At 34.7% G+C, this 20,093-nt stretch overlaps 1 protein-coding gene and 1 long non-coding RNA gene across 2 annotated transcripts; both read left to right on the forward strand.

The window, feature by feature from the left end:
- The first annotated feature begins 2,224 nt into the window (after positions 1–2,224).
- LOC141397161 (uncharacterized) lies at positions 2,225–5,082 on the forward strand. Its single transcript, XR_012411320.1, has 2 exons — positions 2,225–2,802; positions 2,872–5,082. It is a non-coding gene; the product is annotated as an uncharacterized lncRNA (long non-coding RNA).
- A 4,834-nt stretch (positions 5,083–9,916) lies between these two features.
- Positions 9,917–10,819, forward strand: VhaM9.7-a (Vacuolar H[+] ATPase M9.7 subunit a). The gene has a single exon (XM_073979479.1). The coding sequence runs from the start codon at positions 10,052–10,054 to the stop codon at positions 10,307–10,309; it is 258 nt and encodes an 85-aa protein (XP_073835580.1). The 5' UTR covers positions 9,917–10,051; the 3' UTR covers positions 10,310–10,819.
- Positions 10,820–20,093: the final 9,274 nt, after the last annotated feature.

Below are 20,093 nucleotides of genomic sequence, written 5' to 3' on the forward strand. Positions count from 1 at the left end.
CAAAAACAAATTTGAATTTTGTATACATTTCTGAACTGAATATAAATTGAATTGTTTTTTTTTACTGATTTTGGGAACTTAATATCAGTTAGATAATAATCAAATAGTGATTAATTATAAAATTACCTCTAAGCATTTATTGATTGTTCTTATTATAACGAATAGTTATAAATAAACATGTTTTGAATTCTGAAATTAATCATCATGAGGTTCTAATTGAACAATATAAGGTAAGGTAAAGGTAAGGGTCAGCCAAGCCAAATTTTTGGGAGTCATCATCATCGGTGAGACTCGTTGGGGATTTTGTAGAAAATCCATTGGGAGGGCATGGTATCCCAACAAACACCTTGGGTACCCATATCAACAACAACAACATCATATCATTTTTTTGAAATAAAGCATCCTGTTTGTGATTGTGAATTAATAATGAATCAATTTTGTTTATGGCTAGTCAGGAGTGGCCACTGAGCTAGACCGAATTTCTTCAATGGCAAGTGTATACCAGCGACATCTTGGTATGCCTCATTCCCCTTTACACTCCGTCCTAGTTACATAACAATGGCGCCCAACGTACAAGCCAATGTCTTAGGTTCAACTCCCATCAATGGGAATTGTTCCTGTACATTAGGTGTATGAATTTTTGTTTGATTGGTTTTCAGTATGTCTTGAGTTGTTGTTATATTACAACATACCAATTGCGACTTAAGGTCAATTAAATTTTAACATCATTTCTTGAATGTCATCTTAAAGAAAAGAGTTTTAGTCGTCTTGCAAGCCTGAGTTTATGTCAAGCTGCAATTTTGTGACAAAACTTCTGCGTTATTGAATTCATACTTCGACTTTCTTTAAAGCTTTATAATATATTGTCATCTGCAGTTGATTATTTATGATCATTTGCATGATTTGCTATATTATAGCTGCTTTAATATATTGATTTATTGGAATTGAAATTTTTGGGGAAAATTTTGACCACGCTTTTGGAAGATGATGAAGATTGTTTGTTGTTGTTGACTATTTTTTTTTTATCCTGGCTGATACCTTAACCTTCTACCAATTACCTTATACATTTTATGAAATAATTTTGACCCGAGATTTTTGGAAATTTTTCTGGAATTTTTTTTGGAAATTAAAATATTGATTTTTGTTCGATTGTTGGCGCATTTAAGACATATTAGTTTTTTTTCTGGTACCTGCACTAGTAACAGCTTTTGGCAAACTTTTTTTTGTTTCCGGTTTGAGAATTGAATGTGAAGCATCGTCGTGGAACCTGGTGAAACCTTTCGAGATTTCATTTGGGGTCTGTGGTGCATTAGTTTTTGTCAGATTTTTCAGAAGTGATAGTAATTTACTATTCACTTTGCTGGATTTTCTGCCGTGGTTCTAATTATCTTTCTTTTTCCGATTGCGTGAGGCATAGGGTCGTCGCCCTCAAGACATTTGTTTTTCTCTTTTTGATTAAAAGACTGCAGGAGGGGTTTGATAGGCTCAAACTACTGACTGTTAGTTCTTTCTCTTAAAATATACAGGCTTTAAGTAGTAGTATATTTTTGTTTGCTTTCACGTACACACAGGGTGTACACAGAACTGGACTAACTGTTTCCGAAGACTGGTCTTCAGTTCGACTCGAGGTCAGCTGAAGTACCTTAAGGTTGTAGGGGCGGTTAGTCTGGAGAGCCTTCGGACGGCAGCGCTCAACCTTGAGTTGGAGCATTTTCCGTAGGACGGATTGTTGTCTGGTTGTCGATTTCCCAGTGTATCTTTAGAAAGCCGTTCTATGCTTATCTAAAAATACACTGAAGAGACCTCGAGTAACTTTTTGAGGAAATTCTAACCGGCAACAATCACTCCTACGTTTTGAACAGTTTACCTCATAGAACAATAGGGGTAGGCGAAGAGGACTGAAGAGCCTATCGAAGTCCTATTTTTTTTTCTTCACCAGCTAAGACCTTTCTTTTTCTGATTCGAATATTATTCGAATTAATTTTACCCGGACTTACAAAATTTATACTGATCTACCACAGCCTAGAGAAAATGATCTATTGCCTCGATTTATTCTGTTGTACAGAATTTCTGAGCATTTGTTCTGGTTTTGAGGAACTTTGCAAGATTTGTTGTTTTTTTTATTCGATTCTTTTCGAAACACCTGACCTGTTGTAGCCATTCAGTATTCTGGTTGTGTTTTGTTGCGTATGCGAATTTCAATATTGGAACATCCCTATATGAAATTGAGGACTTACGCGGTAGAAAGATAGGCGTATACCATTGCAAGGATTTACAGCACATGGTGCCAACAAAATAATTTGCCCGGCTTTTGTTTTTTTTATGATTTTTTTCCTGTTCGATTTTGAATCAGGGTCGCGGTTCTTCCCCACCCTTAACATAACTCGGTTAACTTCCCGAATCAGTATGGCTTCGGCAGGCCTATGCCAACGTGTTCGGGTTTGTTATGTTAACCTTGTATAACAACGGCGTAAGCCGCTGCGTATACGACGTCGTGATTGTGTGCAATACAGCACACAGTCATCGTGTGTTCCTCTTCACACAATTTTTGTTTTTCTTTTTGTCGATGTGGCATCACTGCTAATTGCAAATGTCAGGCACCAAAGACAACGACAAATTGCAATCATTCTAATAAAATTGTGGTGGCGGCAACATCCCTGAAAAGGAAAAAAATTAACAAAGTGTAATTCGTGAATATTGGGAAGTAAATCCCAACCTCACTCAATTCGCATAACGAATAAGTAATTTCCCAATTGGAAAATTGTTTCATAGCCCCAAGTAAGGGTAAAATTATAAGAAATGGTGAGTTTAGTGGAAAAGAAAATTTGTTGAATTCAATTATAAAGTATTCGTGTTTTTTCCTGATTGCAGTTGTGAAATTCATAATTACACGTGTTGCCGCATTCGTGCACTACAACCACCGGCAGATAACCTCGCTTAATTAGTGCAACGGCGAACAAATTAGTTGAGGAAAACCAACCATCGTTTTAGCCCGCTTTATGGAACAATTAAACAATTTGCAATAGAAAGGAAAATTAAATCCGCCACCACAGCCTAGATTTTTTTTTTGCCGGCCATTATCCACTCGGTGTAACTAACGTTACATTAAGCCACCACAACCACCTCGAAAAATAGAACTTTCTGGAACTTTTTGCCAGCATTCCCGTTTGCGACACAATAGAAGGAAGCCACAACTCACAGAACCACCTTCACACAAAAGCATCCATTAACAACATTGTGATTGCCGCCATTTTATACACAATTTCAATCTGCATTAGAGAGGAGATGTTAATCCAAATTAAGGGTAATGCCTACCCTCCAACTGTAAGTACGCAATATAACACACAGATATAGTCGGTGCAACCATCCTGCTCCTTCCTGGTAACCCATACCAACCAGTTACAGACCGGGAGGTGTGGGACCAGTCTTTTTTTTGCTGTTTTCCTCGACGGTGAAGCCGAGTAGTCATCTTTATATTTTGGAAACCAGTTCCTACATCCAGCCCTCGACGTCAGCAGAGCAAATTATTTATTTCTTTCTCTTTTTAAGTATTCTCTTGGCATTGCACTTTGTATGCACACATACATAGCCATAGCCCTGTATGTATGTATATAAGAAATTAATGTTGTTGTTGGACCTGTAACGGTTCGTCTCCGCGTGCAAAAAGAAGATGAAGATAATCATGAAAGCTTTGCAATAACGGTTTAACAGAAACGTTTTAGTGTACGTTGTTGTTGTATTGTTCTCATTTCCATTTTCGAATAAGAAATTTACAACAACAACATCTTTCTGTTTCTTTCTATCAACGATAAATCCAACTCACTTTAGTGAGAGAAAACAAATTCTTGCTCTCTTTGATGATTTTTTTTTTATCTCTTTTTTTTTGGGAAAGAGAAATAGTCGGCTAAATCAACAATTGTTGTAGTTTCTTTCTATTAGCATTTCTCGTGCTTTTCAAATTTCATCTTCATTTTGTTCTGCGCTCGAGATTGTTTCTTTTTTCCAAATTTATGGGTATATTCGGCGTATGCCTGTTCACTTGTTGTCCATTGCTTATTGTAGGAAAATAACCCGTGATTACCCAGTGTAGTCCGGTCAGAAAATTTAGGTCCCTGAGAACATGATACTTGATATAGTACAATTTTCATCCGAATTTTGTTGAACAAATCTAGTATTCGATTTTTTACTGACGGTTATTTCCTACAATAGTGATTCTTGTGGATGGATATTTCGAAGTTTTTTTCTGTTATTTGGTTAAATAATTTCGAGTGCGACTTTTCTTAAGCAAACAAAAGAACCTACAACAGATTTCTCCTATCTTTGGAAACTTCGTTTAAAACTCCGCGCCTTCTGATAAAAAGCATTTAAGAAATTTTTATACGTCGAGACTACGTTGCAGGTCGACAGATTGTGATTATCGTATACCGTGCAAATTTATTGGATGTTTTTTATTGAATTTCGATCTTTAAGAATATTATGTTTACGATCCATAAACATCATCTTTATTTATAAATCATATCAATCGCATACCTCGGTTAAAATATACGCATATATAGACATATATATATACCCAATTTTAAGAATCTTTTCGACGTTAAATTGACTTGTGGTCAACCAAAATAGTAAATGATACTCTTTTTGTTGATGCGGACATTTCCGATTTTTTTTTTGTTTATACTGCATATGGTATATATATGCATATGTTCTAATTGATAATTTTACCTGATAATTATATAATGTCAATCCCATTATTTATGATCTCCGTCCATCTATCCTTATTGGATATTCACCTTCAGCATTTTATCCAGTGAGCTCATTTGGTAGAAAAATTGAGGGTAGTATTAAATATTTTGGTGCACAGTGGCACGAATGGGAATGACATGCAAAAACAAATTTGAATTTTGTATACATTTCTGAACTGAATATAAATTTAATTGTTTTTTTTTACTGATTTTGGGAACTTAATATCAGTTAGATAATAATCAAATAGTGATTAATTATAAAATTACCTCTAAGCATTTATTGATTGTTCTTATTATAACGAATAGTTATAAATAAACATGTTTTGAATTCTGAAATTAATCATCATGAGGTTCTAATTGAACAATATAAAATTAAGGTAAAGGTAAGGGTCAGCCAAGCCAAATTTTTGGGAGTCATCATCATCGGTGAGACTCGTTGGGGATTTTGTAGAAAATCCATTGGGAGGGCATGGTATCCCAACAAACACCTTGGGTACCCATATCAACAACAACAACATCATATCATTTTTTTGAAATAAAGCATCCTGTTTGTGATTGTGAATTAATAATGAATCAATTTTGTTTATGGCTAGTCAGGAGTGGCCACTGAGCTAGACCGAATTTCTTCAATGGCAAGTGTATACCAGCGACATCTTGGTATGCCTCATTCCCCTTTACACTCCGTCCTAGTTACATAACAACCCCAAACTTCTCTGCAAGAATTCTACTTTCTGCGAGAATTTATGCATTTAGTGGAATGATGTGGAAACATAAAAATTGAAAATGTAACGAATTTTTATTTATGTTTTCCAAAATATTAAACCAAATGTGAAAAATTAATAGGCCATGTTTATATTATAGGCTTTTGCAGGGTTAACCTTCTCAATGAGGATTTATTTGACGCATAAGCAAAGGAATTGACATTTGAAACCCAGTGGGTTTGTTAAATCCGGCTATATATAAACGTAGTATTAGTTTTTTTAAATTCCAATAATTTATAGACATTTTCTTGTTTTGTTTACAAATACAACTGGCAGTAACGTTACAAACAAAAACAAATTCCTTTGTGGTTGTTGTTCGAGTTGTATTTGTTGTAGTATTACTTTACCTTATATGCTGTTTATATTAGAGCTTTTTACAGGGTTAACCTTCTTTGAGAGGATTTGTTTGAAATATAAGCAATGGAATTGACATTTAAAACCCAGTCGGTTTGTTAAATCCGGTTATATATAAACGGGGTATTATATTTGTTCTACCATAGCCCTGTTCCTTTACGTTCAAGAATCTTCAAGTTTTACAACTTTTTACTCGAAAAGCGTTCCTTTACTTCAGACACAATACAATTCATATGGGAGCAGTTTTCAACTTTTACTACTTTTGCCGGTTTTACCATTTTCAGAAGTAAAGGAACAGACCACATGATTTTGAACATAGAAACCATGGTACAAATACACAGGTAGCCGCATCGGCAATTGTTGGTAACATTTTTCAAAATTTTACATCAATTCAATGCAGTTGACACATTATGTTACCATCAGCTGGAATGATAATGCTACCTGTATTATTGTACCATGATAGAAACATATAAAAATATATTGAAAATACAAAATTGTTCAGAATTTATGGAAAAAATGAATGAAATGTGTGTAGTTAAATATAGAAGATACATTTGAAGGAAAGTCTATTGCTTTTCCCAATTCATTTAGGGTATATTTTATGTGTTTTCGGTTCAAATTTTCGTGAAAAAAATTAAAAAAATTTTGTTTATGTTTCTGTTAATTACGAATGGTGTCGTGGAAACGTGTTAATTCGTGTACGTCGTTTGATATCCGAACAACGTAATTGAAACGCTCGTGTAAACATGACATTACGATTACTATTTATTATGTTTGGTTTACATTCGGCGTCTTTTCGTGATTTCGAAGGCGTTTCGTGATTTCGTGCGGAATCAAGCAAAAATTATCATGATTTCGCATACAAAAATGAAATCATCTCATTTCGTGATTTCAGCGAAATCAACATCGAAATCATAGTACACATACATGGTCAATTGCTGCAACAAAAAAATTTTAGAATCAAAATTTTTAAACAATGTGAAAAAAATATTAGATTACTTTGTTACAATGCTATTTTTCATTGCGTTCTCGTGCTTTTTTAATGGTAATGTTAGAAAAAAGAGCAAAATGTCTAAAATTGCTTCCCCATACAAATTTCTTAAAAAATACGGGAACGAACAAATGACGGAAATTGCAAAAACTGCAGCAAATCAACGTATCAGCTATCGTATTTAGATGATAATGAACATGTTGCTAGTTTCTACTATGCCACAATTGTATGGCAGAAAACAGGAGAATAGGGTGTTATTCGGCGCTGTTTTTGTTTAGAGAGAAGTGTAAGTCTTGCTAGACTTCGGAGTACGGGAACGGGTTCTATACACAATTAATACGATATACAGATAGTTTTACTATAATTTTCGAAATAAAGTTGTAAAATTCTATATTGTCGTATATTTTTGATGTCTAATTCAATTTGCAACAACTTGTTTTGAAAATTCATGTTCGATCAGCTGCGCGTATGCATCTACCTTGATCATTGTGACATGTATGAAATCAACAAAAAATAAGTGTAAACACCGGGATGTATTTCAGGATTTCGTGAAATTCAGTGGATTTTAGAGCGCAAGTGTAAACTTGGCATAATACCCCGGTTACACTTAAACGGATTAACCCAGTGGGTTTGGATTTCAAATGTCAATTCAATAGCGCAAACGTCAAATAAATCCTCTCAAAGTGGGTTACCATTTCATTGTCTTGGTCATGGATTTTTTTTAAATATAATAACCAGGAAAAATTAAAATTGATAATCAATAGTATGCACGTGTACACACATGCATACATACATGTTTTGCGGTAATGAAAATTGTTTCAAGAAAAGGCTATGTTCTAGACTAAATTGTCACAATTGCTCTGTTCCTTTACGTGCCTGAGGTTACCATTTCTTAGCATTTTTAACCTGCAAAGTGTTCCTTTACTTTAAAAAGCATACAATTTATATGAGACCAGTTTACCACTTTTACCAGTTTTTGCCACTGTTACAATTTTTAAAAGTAAAGGAACAGACCAATTGATGGAGACCCCTTTCCACTCCTACCTTCAAATACAAAACTAAAGGGTTGTTTACACCATCTATCAATGTCGTATGAGATGTCAAATTTTCTACCTGCGAACGTTGTACACATACGGTCTGTTCCTTTACTGTAAAAAATGGTAACAGTGGCAAAAAATGGTAAAAGTGGTGAACTGGTCTCATATAAATGGTATGTTTGTTAAAGTAAAGGAACGCTTTGCAGGTTAAAAATGGTAAGAAATGGTAACCTCAGGCAGGTAAAGGAACAGAGCTATAGTGTGACCACTATGAAAATTTTCATCTATCAAAATGATTTGGCAACTCATATGTACATTTTTCATTTAGGGGGCGCTCTATTTGATACGGCATTCTCGTATGAAAGTCCGTGTTTAGACACACGGGAAAGTAAATTCAGTTTTTAGGCAATAGGGGTTAGGAAAGAGCATTGAGGAGCTCTTTCCTCTCCGCTCTCTCCCAAAAACTCTATTTACTTTCCCGAGAAATTTGTGTGTCTAAACACAGACTAAACATAAATTTATCAGCTGTTTTCTGGCATTCTCAAAAAATTGAAAAACAAAATCTTTTAAAAAAGAAAATGGAAAGTTATGTATATTTAAATATTTAGAAAAGTAAATAAAGGGTGTTTATAATGTTATTTTCAGATCGATTGGTCGAAAGAAGCAGTCTTGGAAATGATTGCTTTGTGGCAAAAACATGATTCTACCAAAAACCTATTCTACCACAACAAACATGCTAGATATTAATTTTCCTTCAACCAAAATTAAAATTTGCCCAAATTTGCAACTCAACAAAAAATGTAAACAATGACAAAAACAGCTGTTTTTATATTTATAGGTTATGTCATACGAAAATAACACTTGTAGGCATGGTAGAACAAATACAAGGTAAAGTTAATACTACAACAAATACAACTCGAACAACAACTACAAAGGAATTTGTGTTTGTTTGTAAACCTTAGTGTCAACGTAAATGTAAACAAAACAAGGAAATGTCTATAAATTATTGGAATTTAAAAAACTAATAATTTTTCACATTTGATTGAATATTTTGGAAAACATGAATAAAAACTCGTTAGATTTTCAATTTGAATGTTTCCATATCATTCCACATTTTGAAAACAAAAAAGCACATGTTTATTAGGGCTTCATTCTTTTCAAGTTTAAGAAAATACCACACATATTAACAAATATTGTATCGCCTCTATAAGCGGTGTTTTAGTGTGCGGCATGTCGTTCGGACCTGGAGGAGGTTACATGTCAATGATATGAAGCCGTCTTTATGGGAAATAGTTTTTTTTTTCTGATGAATAAATTTGTTCTTCAAAAATATATATCCCTAATATACATCGAACATAGAAATAAATACATAAAATGTCGAATGGAATTTGACACTAACACTACAACCCAGTTCAGTCAGCTGGGTATTGCTGCTACCTTTTCTTGTTCTACCATGATTTGTAGGTATGAACGCACAAATTGAAAGTTGTATGGATGACGTCAATTTTGACAAACATAGAGAATGTCGAATGGGTGAAAGAAATGACAGCTCATATGACATTGATATATGGTGTAAACAGCCCTTAACTACTACTTTAATATATGGTCTGTTCCTTTACTTTTAAAAATGGTAAAAGTGGCAAAAAATGGTAAAAGTGGTGAACTGGTCTCATATAAATTGTATGCTTTTTAAAGTAAAGGAACACTTTGCAGGTTAAAAATGGTAAGAAATGGTAACCTCAGGCACGTAAAGGAACAGAGCTATAGTTAAAAATAGGCTATGTAAAATTATGAGACCTATTTTGGTTGACACAACAAATACGCAGACAGACAACATCATATTTAGTAGCAGCATTTTTTGTTAGTGAGAGTTTGCAGTTTGAAAATAATTATTTTTTTTTAATTTTAAATAATTAATTTTATAACGTGCCATTTATGCGTCTGATGTAGTTCATGCGTTCTTTTCAGTGAATGGTTCAGTTGAACTAGTTTGTTCATGAATGCCGCCTTCAGATTTAGTATGACGGCGTTGGATTAGTAATCGAACGAACTGTCATTGCTATTGTCTATTGTATTGTAGAGAAAAAAATAGAAATCACAGCTTTGAAAAAGTAAAAATAATAATAATTGCTGATTTGCTGCTGAAAAAATTAATATTTCTTTAAAATGGGAGCATCATTCTTTCCAATTCTGTTCTTTACGGCCGTGTGGGCTGGTGTTGGTATTGGCCTGCCCATTATGACTCCAAAATCACCACATCAAAACCTTATACGCTGCACTTTAATGTTAACTGGATGTTGTTGTTGGCTGTTTTGGCTCTGCTGTTACATGGCCCAAATGAATCCTTTGATTGGACCTAAACTAAATCAACGTGCAATTTTCATGATTGCCCGTGAATGGGGTAATTCTTTGAAGGAAGGCTAAGTTGGAGGCGATGCAAAAATGGAGAGAGCAAACCAAGAAAAGAAATCGTGTACAATTTAACGTTAACCAAATTTACTCACTAGTTTTATCACATCCATTTGTGTTAGTCATTAATTTTAGAAAATTTCCGCCCCCTCATATACGACCCCTAACCTCTTGGGTTTAAGATTGGATATTATTATTTATTTCAATTGTTTTATGTGCTGTGTTATTCCCGACTCTTATATACTTTTGTTATACGCATTATCATTCCATAAATGTGACCCCTTTTGTATTAGTTAATTATTCTGTTTGTGATTTTTTGTAGCTATCAAAATGTACTGCTACCCCATACCCCTAATTACAACCATATTTTATGCTAACCATACCTAATCCAATTATAGAGAATAATAGAAAGAAATCTCATTGCAAATATCTCTGTATGTATTTATATTCCAATTTAAAATTAATATGTTACTGTGAAATATGTATAAACAATATATGACAGCAATAAATTATTGAAACATTAAATTGCACGTTTTTATGGTATTAATGTTTATCAAAAGCAAAGTATGAAGATAATGTTATTTCCTTCAAAAATTTTATTTTTCCACAGGTCTATATTGCAGACAATAACATGATTTGTACATCTCTTGGGCATACCACATTGATTTCCATAATCTACATTGTGTTTGAAGGTGCCCATTAGGTTATGACTTTTGACATTTTTTTAAATGATTTCCTGTAGCGGGAATGAATGAACTTTCGCCTATTAATGAATAAAATAACGTTTATTCTATTCGAGTATTAAAAAAGGTCAGGCACAAACCACTTTGATTTTTTTTGGAAAAATAATAGGGATTGAAAAATTCTCAAAAAATAATTTCCTGTAGCACTAATGAATGACTTTTTTCCTAATATTGACTATAATAACAGCTATTCCATTTAAATATTGAAAAATGTCCCGCCCAAACCACCTTTATTTATTTATTATTATTATAAACTTATAGTAAATATAAGAGTATTATATACAGTAAAAAGCATTAGCTACTATGGCCATCAGCTATATACATATATACAATATAAATTCGAAAGAGTTGAACAATTTTTTTAAATAGTTATGTTATTCTGCTTTATGTACTGAAATATATTATCAATATTTAGGTTGTTTATGTTTTGAAGCATATTGAATCCTTGGTTTTGTAAGAGGCGTCGTTGTTGTTGAGATAATAATCTGCATGTTTGGAGTATATGTTTAACGGTAACCACATCACCGCACTTCGGACATTTGTTATCTGCGTTTTTGTTGATTAGATATTGATGGGTTGTAACAGTGTGCCCCATCCGTAAACGAGAAAAAATTCTAATTTTCTTTTTATCAATATTTGTGGGGTAAATTGCAACTTGATTATGTGGGTTGACATCTGTGTAGTGATAATGTTGGAACTGAGCCATATTGACTATGTGTAGCTTAAATAAGTTTGCTGATATGTGTGCTTTTAGATCGAGTCTTTCAATGATAATATCCTCGATAAGTGGTGCGATGCAGGCATTCTTTGCAGCATTGTCAGCGAAAACATTACCTGGTATTCCGACGTGACCAGGAATCCAAGCTAGCTTTATCTTACCCATATTAGATATGAGTAGGTCCCTTATTTTATTAATACCCGACCATTTAGTGTTGGATATATTAGTAATGCTCCTTATTGCCGATAGACTATCAGATAAAATCAGTGTTTTCTTTTTGGTTTCCAAAGCAATATTGATGGCTTCTAAGATACATGCAACTTCACCAGTGAAGATTGAACTAAATTTTGATAAAACTTTAGATGCTAATAGCTTTCCATCGCAATCAACTACAGCATATGCTGTAGCGGAATTATTTTTAGAAGCATCTGTGAAAAGTTGATACCAATCACCATGTTGCGACATAAGCTCATTGAAATGTGTTAAATAGATTTCATTAGGTGTATTATCCTTTTTGTGCAGGGATAGTGACATATTGTAAGAATTCTCCGATAACATCCATACAGGGTACCTTGTAATATAATTTGTTATTCTGCCCTTAAAATTCACAATATTATTGTTTATACATTCATAAAATACAGATGGCACCTTGGGCTTCCTCTTTGAGGATAAAATTTTTTTAACATCTTCATCTATAATCGATGAATTTATGGAAAGAATTTTAGGTAATAGTCGATTCAGGATCTCAATATACCTTTCCTCCAAAGGCGGCAGTCCAGATTCTATAAAAAGAATTTTAATCGGCGTTGTCCGATAAGCAAATAGACTAGATCTTATGCATCCATGGTAAATTGATTTTATATATTTCAATGTGGAATTTGGACTGTTTCCAAATATGTAGAAACCATAATCGACTTTGCTTAAAATAAGCGTTTTTACCAGGTAGGTGAGTGTATTGATATGGGTATAACATTTGCTGGATAAATATTTGATTATGTTAGCTCTAGGAATAAGATCTTTTTTTAGTTTTAAGATATGTTTTTTCCAGCGATAATTTTTTTCAAATGTTAATCCAAGAATTTTTAGTTCATTTACGTATGGAAAAGTTATATTGTTGACTGTAAAGTTTTGGGGATGGCAATTATGTTTTCTGCAGATGTGTAGAATAGATGATTTTGAAGATGATATTTTTGCTCCAGAAAATTTACACCAATTCATTATTTCAGCGATTATTTTTGAAAAGGTATCATTTGTACTATTGTTGTCTCTTTCTTGGCTTAATATGTACACATCATCCGCGTAAAGACAATGGTAAATTTTATTGTATTTGTTAATTATGAGGCTTATTTGATTAAAAGCTATTTGAAAAAGGATTACTGAAAGAGGTGATCCTTGTGGTATTCCATTTTTTAAGGTGAATCTCTGCGAGAGATAATTATTTATTTTAACTCTAAATGTTCGACCTGTTAAAAATGATTTAATAAAGTTTAACATCTTAGATCCACAGCCCCATGATGTCAATGTATCAAGAATAACATGAATGCCCACACGATCGAAAGCCTTTTCAAAATCTATTGCTAGTATAGATGTATGGTTTTTGGTTGATAGAGCTTTTGTTGCAAAGAAATCAATATGGAGTAAAGCGTCATCACATCCTTGTTTTGCCTTAAAAGCCACTTGGTTTACTGTTATGAGTTTCCTGGTTTTTAAGAACCATGCCAGGCGATTTGAAATTACGCGTTCGAGTAGTTTTGAAATACATGGCAACAATGATATTGGCCTATAGCTGGAAAAGAGGTTTTTGTTTTTGTTGGGTTTTGGGATCGCGACAACTATTGCTGATTTCCATGAAAAAGGTATAACTCCTGTGTTAAACACGAGATTGTACAACGAAAGAAGTTTTTCCTTACTGTAACTGGAAAAATTTTGTAGCATAGAATATGTTATCCGATCATGCCCGGGTGTATTTCCTTTAGCTTTATTTAAAGCTATGGCTAACTCAGAGCTGGTTATGGAGTTCTCTATAATCAGTGCTTGTCTGTTCCTTGCATTATTAGAGAAATGGTTAGGAATATCATTTTTTGACAGCCGGAAATCCGTACAGAAATTAGAATCAGCAGATTCGTTAGACCATTGTTCACCAAATAAATTGGCGATGTCAATGGGGTCGTTTAGAATGCCATTATTGGTTTCCATTGCTGTAAAGGTCTGTGATGTGTTTCGGTTGGATATTCTGTTTACTTTGTTCCATATGTTAGATAGAGGGGAATCTCTGCTGATGGTGCTGGTAAAGCGCATAAAACAGATAGCCTTCGCTTTCTTGGATTCGTATCTAAACTTTGCTTTAGATTTCTTATAGGGAATTAAATTGTCGCGTGTTGGACTTTTCCGGAATATACGAAATTTTCTGACCTTGTCTTGACGGTAAGTATGTAGGTTTAGGTTCCACCAAGGGACATAGTGTTTGTTGTTGGTTTTTTTCATTGGTATGTTTAATGCTGCTGCTTTTCTTATAGCCTTGGTTATTGTGCCATTGATTTTATTTGGGTTTTTCTCAAAACATTTGTTTTCCAATTCATTGTCGACAGTAGTTGAATATGTCCGCCAATTTGCCCTTTTAAAGTTATATTTTGGGGTAAGTTTTACAGACGACCAATTGGAGTTTGTTAGGACAGTGGTCACTATAGGAAAGTGATCACTGCTATACAGATTATCAATTGTTTCACTGGATGCAATGGGTAGAAGATTTGCAGAACAGCATGTTATGTCTATATTTGTGAAAGAATTAAAGGTAGATAAATGTGAAGGATTGCCATCGTTTAATATACACATATTATGCATGTTCAGGGCATGTTCGAGAATGACACCCCTGGTATTATTTTTTGCTGAACCCCATAATATATTCCAGCAATTAACATCACCCATGAGCAGAACAGGTGTTGTAACATTATCGAAAAGTGAGGTAATGTCATTAATATCGAACGATTCATTCGGATGTATATAAACCGAAATTATGGTTATCTTTATATTTAACATCACTTCCATAACAATATTTAAGAGTTTTGAAGAATTGTAAATCCTCTTGTGTGGGATATTATTTTTAATAAAAACAGCTAATCCACTTTTTGCATTGATGTTCGATGGGTGGTTAGCTGAGTAGGTGGTGAATGAATTTGGGCCTATTGGATGGCATTGATAAGGAATGTGAGTTTCCTGTAGGGAGATAAAGTGAGGCCGTCGATCCTGTATCAATAATTGGAGATCTGTATAATTGTTGATTAATCCTTTTATGTTCCACTGTAAGATGTTAAAATTAATCATTAGAGAGGAAAAAAAATAATAAAATAGTGTAAAACACTATTATGTCATTGAGACATCATCAGCGTCGTCAACAGCTGATCGTCTTGCAGTTATTTTTGCCGATATGTATTTATTTGTATCTATATCTGATAAGTTTGATGTTGTATTGCTCATAGGTTTTGAGATACTACATTTGGTGTTGTTGTTTTTTAGCGTTTCAATTTTTGAGTGAAATTTATTTATTAGTTCTTGGTGTTCTGCATTTATTGCTTCTGTTGTGGTGGTTTGTTTGTTTGTTTTTGGGTTCTTTTCATTTGGTTGTGCTTGGTTTGAGTTAGATTGTTGTGATGTTTGTTTGGAGTTGACTTGTTGTGCTGCTTGGCTTGTACTTGGTTGGGGTGGTGATGAGTTCGATGTTGTTGTGTGATTTTCGTTGTTGTTGGAAATCTGTGACTCCATGTTAGAGAGAGTATTGGCATTGTTAGATTTGTTGTTAAATGTTATTTTCTTTTTTCGCACTTCCATTGCCTCTGAGAGACTTTCTGTTGGTATATCGGTTGGTGTTATTTTTGGGGTATTATTGAGGGCTTCTTTAAAAGAGCATTTGTTTTGTATTTTGTGCTTGAGTACCGTTTTTCTTTGTAGGAATTCTGGGCAGTTTTTGTTGGTGGCTCTATGCTGATGATTGCAATTGATACATTGAACTTTAGTACAGGGTGTTGGATCGTGAACAGCTGATGCACATACTTCACATGTAATAGAGTTCTTGCAGAATTTCTTGGTGTGACCTAATTTGAAGCAATTTTTGCATTGTATCGGATTTGGGATATATTCTTTCACCATACAAGTAATTATTCCAATTTCCACAGTTTTAGGCACTTCGTATAAGTTGAAACTCAGTATGTGTGAAGGGGTATTTGATACCACACCATCATTAAACCTCGTAATTTTTTGGCAATCGACAACACCTTGTGACTTCAGACCATTAACAATTTCTTCTGGGGAAAGGTCAGTTAGCAAATCGCAGCGTAAAAATCCTTTAACAATATTTAGGGTTGGATGATAGATGCATTCAACAGGACATAAACCAGCAAGATTTGTTGTTTTTATGAAACGATTAGCTTGAGCCTCATTTTTCGTCAAAAAGAGGAGATTTCCGCCTCTTGTGAAAATCGTTTTTAATGTTGGTTCAGCCGAAATTCCTTGAATAGCTTTGGAGATTAGGAAGATGTTGAAAGATTTCAGGGTTTTTTCTGGATGTTTACTTTTCATCAGCACATATTTGGGACAGGATTGATATTTGGATTTTTGTTGAACCAAACCCGGAAAATCCAAAGAATTTCCCAAGGTTACAGTTCCTGTTTTTTGTTTTTTCCTTCTTGGGGAGGTTCCCCCTCCAGGATCTAGGATCCCGTAATAGTTTCCTCCAGAGGAGGATGCCATGTTAAAACACTAGCAGATATCACTTATGAGTTCTTTTGTATGCACGAAAAAATTACGAAAAAAATAATAACGTTGTTGTTGTTGAAAAAGTTTACTGTGCGCGCTTGTTAAGAATAGTAGACCGTTCACAACAAGTGTTGAGAGTAAACTGGAAACCACCTTTAATTGATATGATATATGAAGTAAAATTATATATGTCATATATGAAGTAAAATTATATATGACATAATGGGGGTTATCATGAACGGCAATTCCCCGTGATTTTTTTCATTTTCTCCCTTAAGTTGCAACGGCGGAAAAACAAAACTCACGGGGAAATTTCATTCATGATAACCCCCAATAAATACGTACATATGTACTTAATAATATTATGGTAAATTTAGTGAAAAGGAAAAGGTCATGTCTAGACATCGGATTTTTGCATATTTTTAAAAATTTAACCAATTGTAACTACGTTATTATATAGAACTAGCTGTCCCGGTCCGCGTTGCTGCCCCGTTTTTGAGGTCCCGGTATAAACATTTACAACTACAACTTTTTTCTACAACGGATTTCTACTACCAACACAACAACTAATGATGTAGACCACAATACCAATGTCATGTTTACCAATGGTCAAAACAGCTGTGGGGGAGGTCACCCGAGACCACTTCTTCCCGTTATACTATGAGAATTTGCATTGAAAGCTGTTATTTCGATATTTTGAAGAACTTTGGCTGATTTCCCAATCGATTGTTTTGGAATTTTGGTCAAGTGCCATTTCAAATTATCGGAATTTTACTGTGAAAATTGTGAAGTTGACCGCAATGTCTAACTTATTGAAGCCAGTGTTTATAGCGCTTTTAAAGACACGCGTACTAACATTAAGGATATTATCTGCAATTATACATTTTTGAAAAAAAAAATTGTGGACCGCGATATTTCACTTCCGCGATGACCATTCAGGGTCAGGGCAATAATTACAATAGCATTGCAAACAATTTTTAAACAATAGGTTGAAAAATATCTTCGATTTCACGTTTTATTAAAAAAAATTGTGTGGGAGGTACTCTGGTCACTCCACTGACCATTATAAAAAGTAGTTAAAAACCTATTCTCAGACCTACAACTTCCATATACAAAATTTCATCAAATTGGGTCCAGCCGTTTCAGAGGAGTTCAAAGCCGAACACCGTGACAGGAGAATTTTATATATATATAGATAGATTATATCGTTCTAATGGAATTTATTCGCTGTCATATTGAAAATAATCAATATTACGCACAAAACTCCAGCTTCTATTGTTTAATAAACGGATTATGTCGTGTGGTTCTAAAGTTTATTTTCATGTTTTCAAGAAAGTCATATAGCAAATCAATTTGTACGTGACCTTTTTTATCGAATTATTTATATAATATATATATATATATATATATATATATATATATATATATATAATTGTTCCACAAACATTCCAGATGGGACAAGGGAGACTTCTCTCATTTATTTTATATATAATTTTTAAAAATATGCAAAAATCCGATGTCTAGTCATGTCATTTTGGTTATGTCGTGTGGTTCCAAAGCTTATTTTCAGATTTTCAAGAAAGTCATATAGACAAATTTTCAAATCACTTTGTGCGTGACCTTTTTTTATCGAATCCTCTTACAATTGAGGTTTTATCTAGTCTTAGGCAAAAACTCATCAAAATATGATATAGGGATACAAGGTGGTAAAAAAGTCATAACCCTAGCGCACATCTACAAACTTTAAATAGTTGATTATTCCATATTACATTAGACAACATAAAATACTTTTTGGAAGCAAAACGCTCAAATTGTATATGACTTCCTGTGTATGTCCCTGGGTTGTACGTATTGAACAGGTCACCGTACCTACTTATTGACCAAAGGAGCCTGGACAAATGTGGACATCCACCCTCTATAAGAAGAGTCTACTTTACTGCAAAATATGACACCCACACAACATGTGAGAGGAGTGCTAGACTTACATACGAATTCAACTGGATTTCAAATTTCAATTCCATAGATTATATTTCAAATAAAACGCAGTGGATTTATAACCAGGACTAATTTAACCTAAATGCAACGGAATTGGCATTTGAAATTCAGTGGATTTCGTAAGTCTAATTACAGTTTCCCAGATACATCCAGTCACTGGGTTCTAGTGGGGAGTTTGGAGAAAAATTGTCAAAGGTAACCATGCCGAATAGAATAATCCCACTGCTGCGAGTTCTAAGATACCGGTTACACATGATTACAACGTACTGAGAAAGAAGGATAGCACCAGAAGTGGAGGCGGGAGAATAACTTTCCTATTGCACCAGTCTGTTCAATACAGATCCATCTCTCTTGAGCCTGGCTCTAATGATCCGTACATGGAATGTATGGGGGTAGCAGTCAGGTGTGAAACTGCCGAGTTAGAGTTGCATAAGTATACATACCACCGATAAATAGTTGTACTCCAGGTTTAGGCCCAACATTAGCTCGCTTTTGAAATACCATAACCAATTGCGGATTTTAATGCTAGATATTCGGAAAAGAAATGTGGGGTACGATGCTTGCTGAGCAGATATATAGCTCTATGTTTTGCACGGCCAAAGAGGACGCCCTACTAGATTTAGTGGAAAGTGTCACAGTTCGCCAGAGATAACCATCGTGCCACCTGGTCTGACAAATGACGTCACCCGGCAAACCGTCGTTTCTTTTGGATCAGACTATCTACCCATAGTTGTCTCCATCTGCAGACCGCCCAATTTAAGCGCCTCTAAACGCCGTACTATCAGAGAGTTCACTAATCACCGCTTCGGAGATCTGCCCAACCCTTCCGTTGTTCGGGTAGCAGAAAGCACGTTCCGTACAGACGCGCATCATATACATACCTGCCGGTCGAATGTCCAAAGTGAGACCAAAAAGCAGAGGCGACGGGATTAGCAAATGAGATGATACTGTAAGTTAACAGGTTGGTCGGTGAGCATGAGCTGAACAAATGGCTAAGTGATCTGAAGAGTTGCAACATTGGAACCGGAATAAGTGAATTGTGGTGGGCAATGGTTAAGTCACTATCAAAAACTTGGAAAGAAGGAAAATATGACCGCTGTTACGTTTGGCGACGTTACGCTGTCAGATCCGAAGAGGTAGACAAGTTATTTTAAACGACAGTTTGAAGAGTACCCCCGGGAGTGACAGGGCGAAGATAAGAATATTACTTCGCATTTGATCTCTTCCCGCCGAGGAGGGACCACCACAATTTACAATGGATGATGTTGGGAATGTTATCAGGAACGCTATATCATCCGAAGTGTTGGGCCTTGATGGAATCTCCATGGTAATGCTGAAACAGCTGGATGAGCCGATAGCCGAGTATCTCACTATAGTTCTCAACCTGTCGCTAGGCACCCACATCGTTCCCGAAGTGTGGAAAATGACAAGCTGGTGCCGCTACTGAAGCCAGGCAAGGATGCCAGAAAAGGTGAACCAGACCTGTTTCGCTTTTGTCGCCCATACCAAAGCCCATTGAGATTTTAATCCTCCCCAGCGACAAAAATGGCTATCCAGTTGCCGATCATCAGCATGAATTACGTAAGCAGCACAT

Source organism: Musca autumnalis, unplaced genomic scaffold, assembly GCF_047663935.1.
Source record: "Musca autumnalis isolate F117 unplaced genomic scaffold, ASM4766393v1 scaffold_3, whole genome shotgun sequence".
NCBI classification, from domain to species: Eukaryota; Metazoa; Arthropoda; class Insecta; order Diptera; family Muscidae; genus Musca; species Musca autumnalis.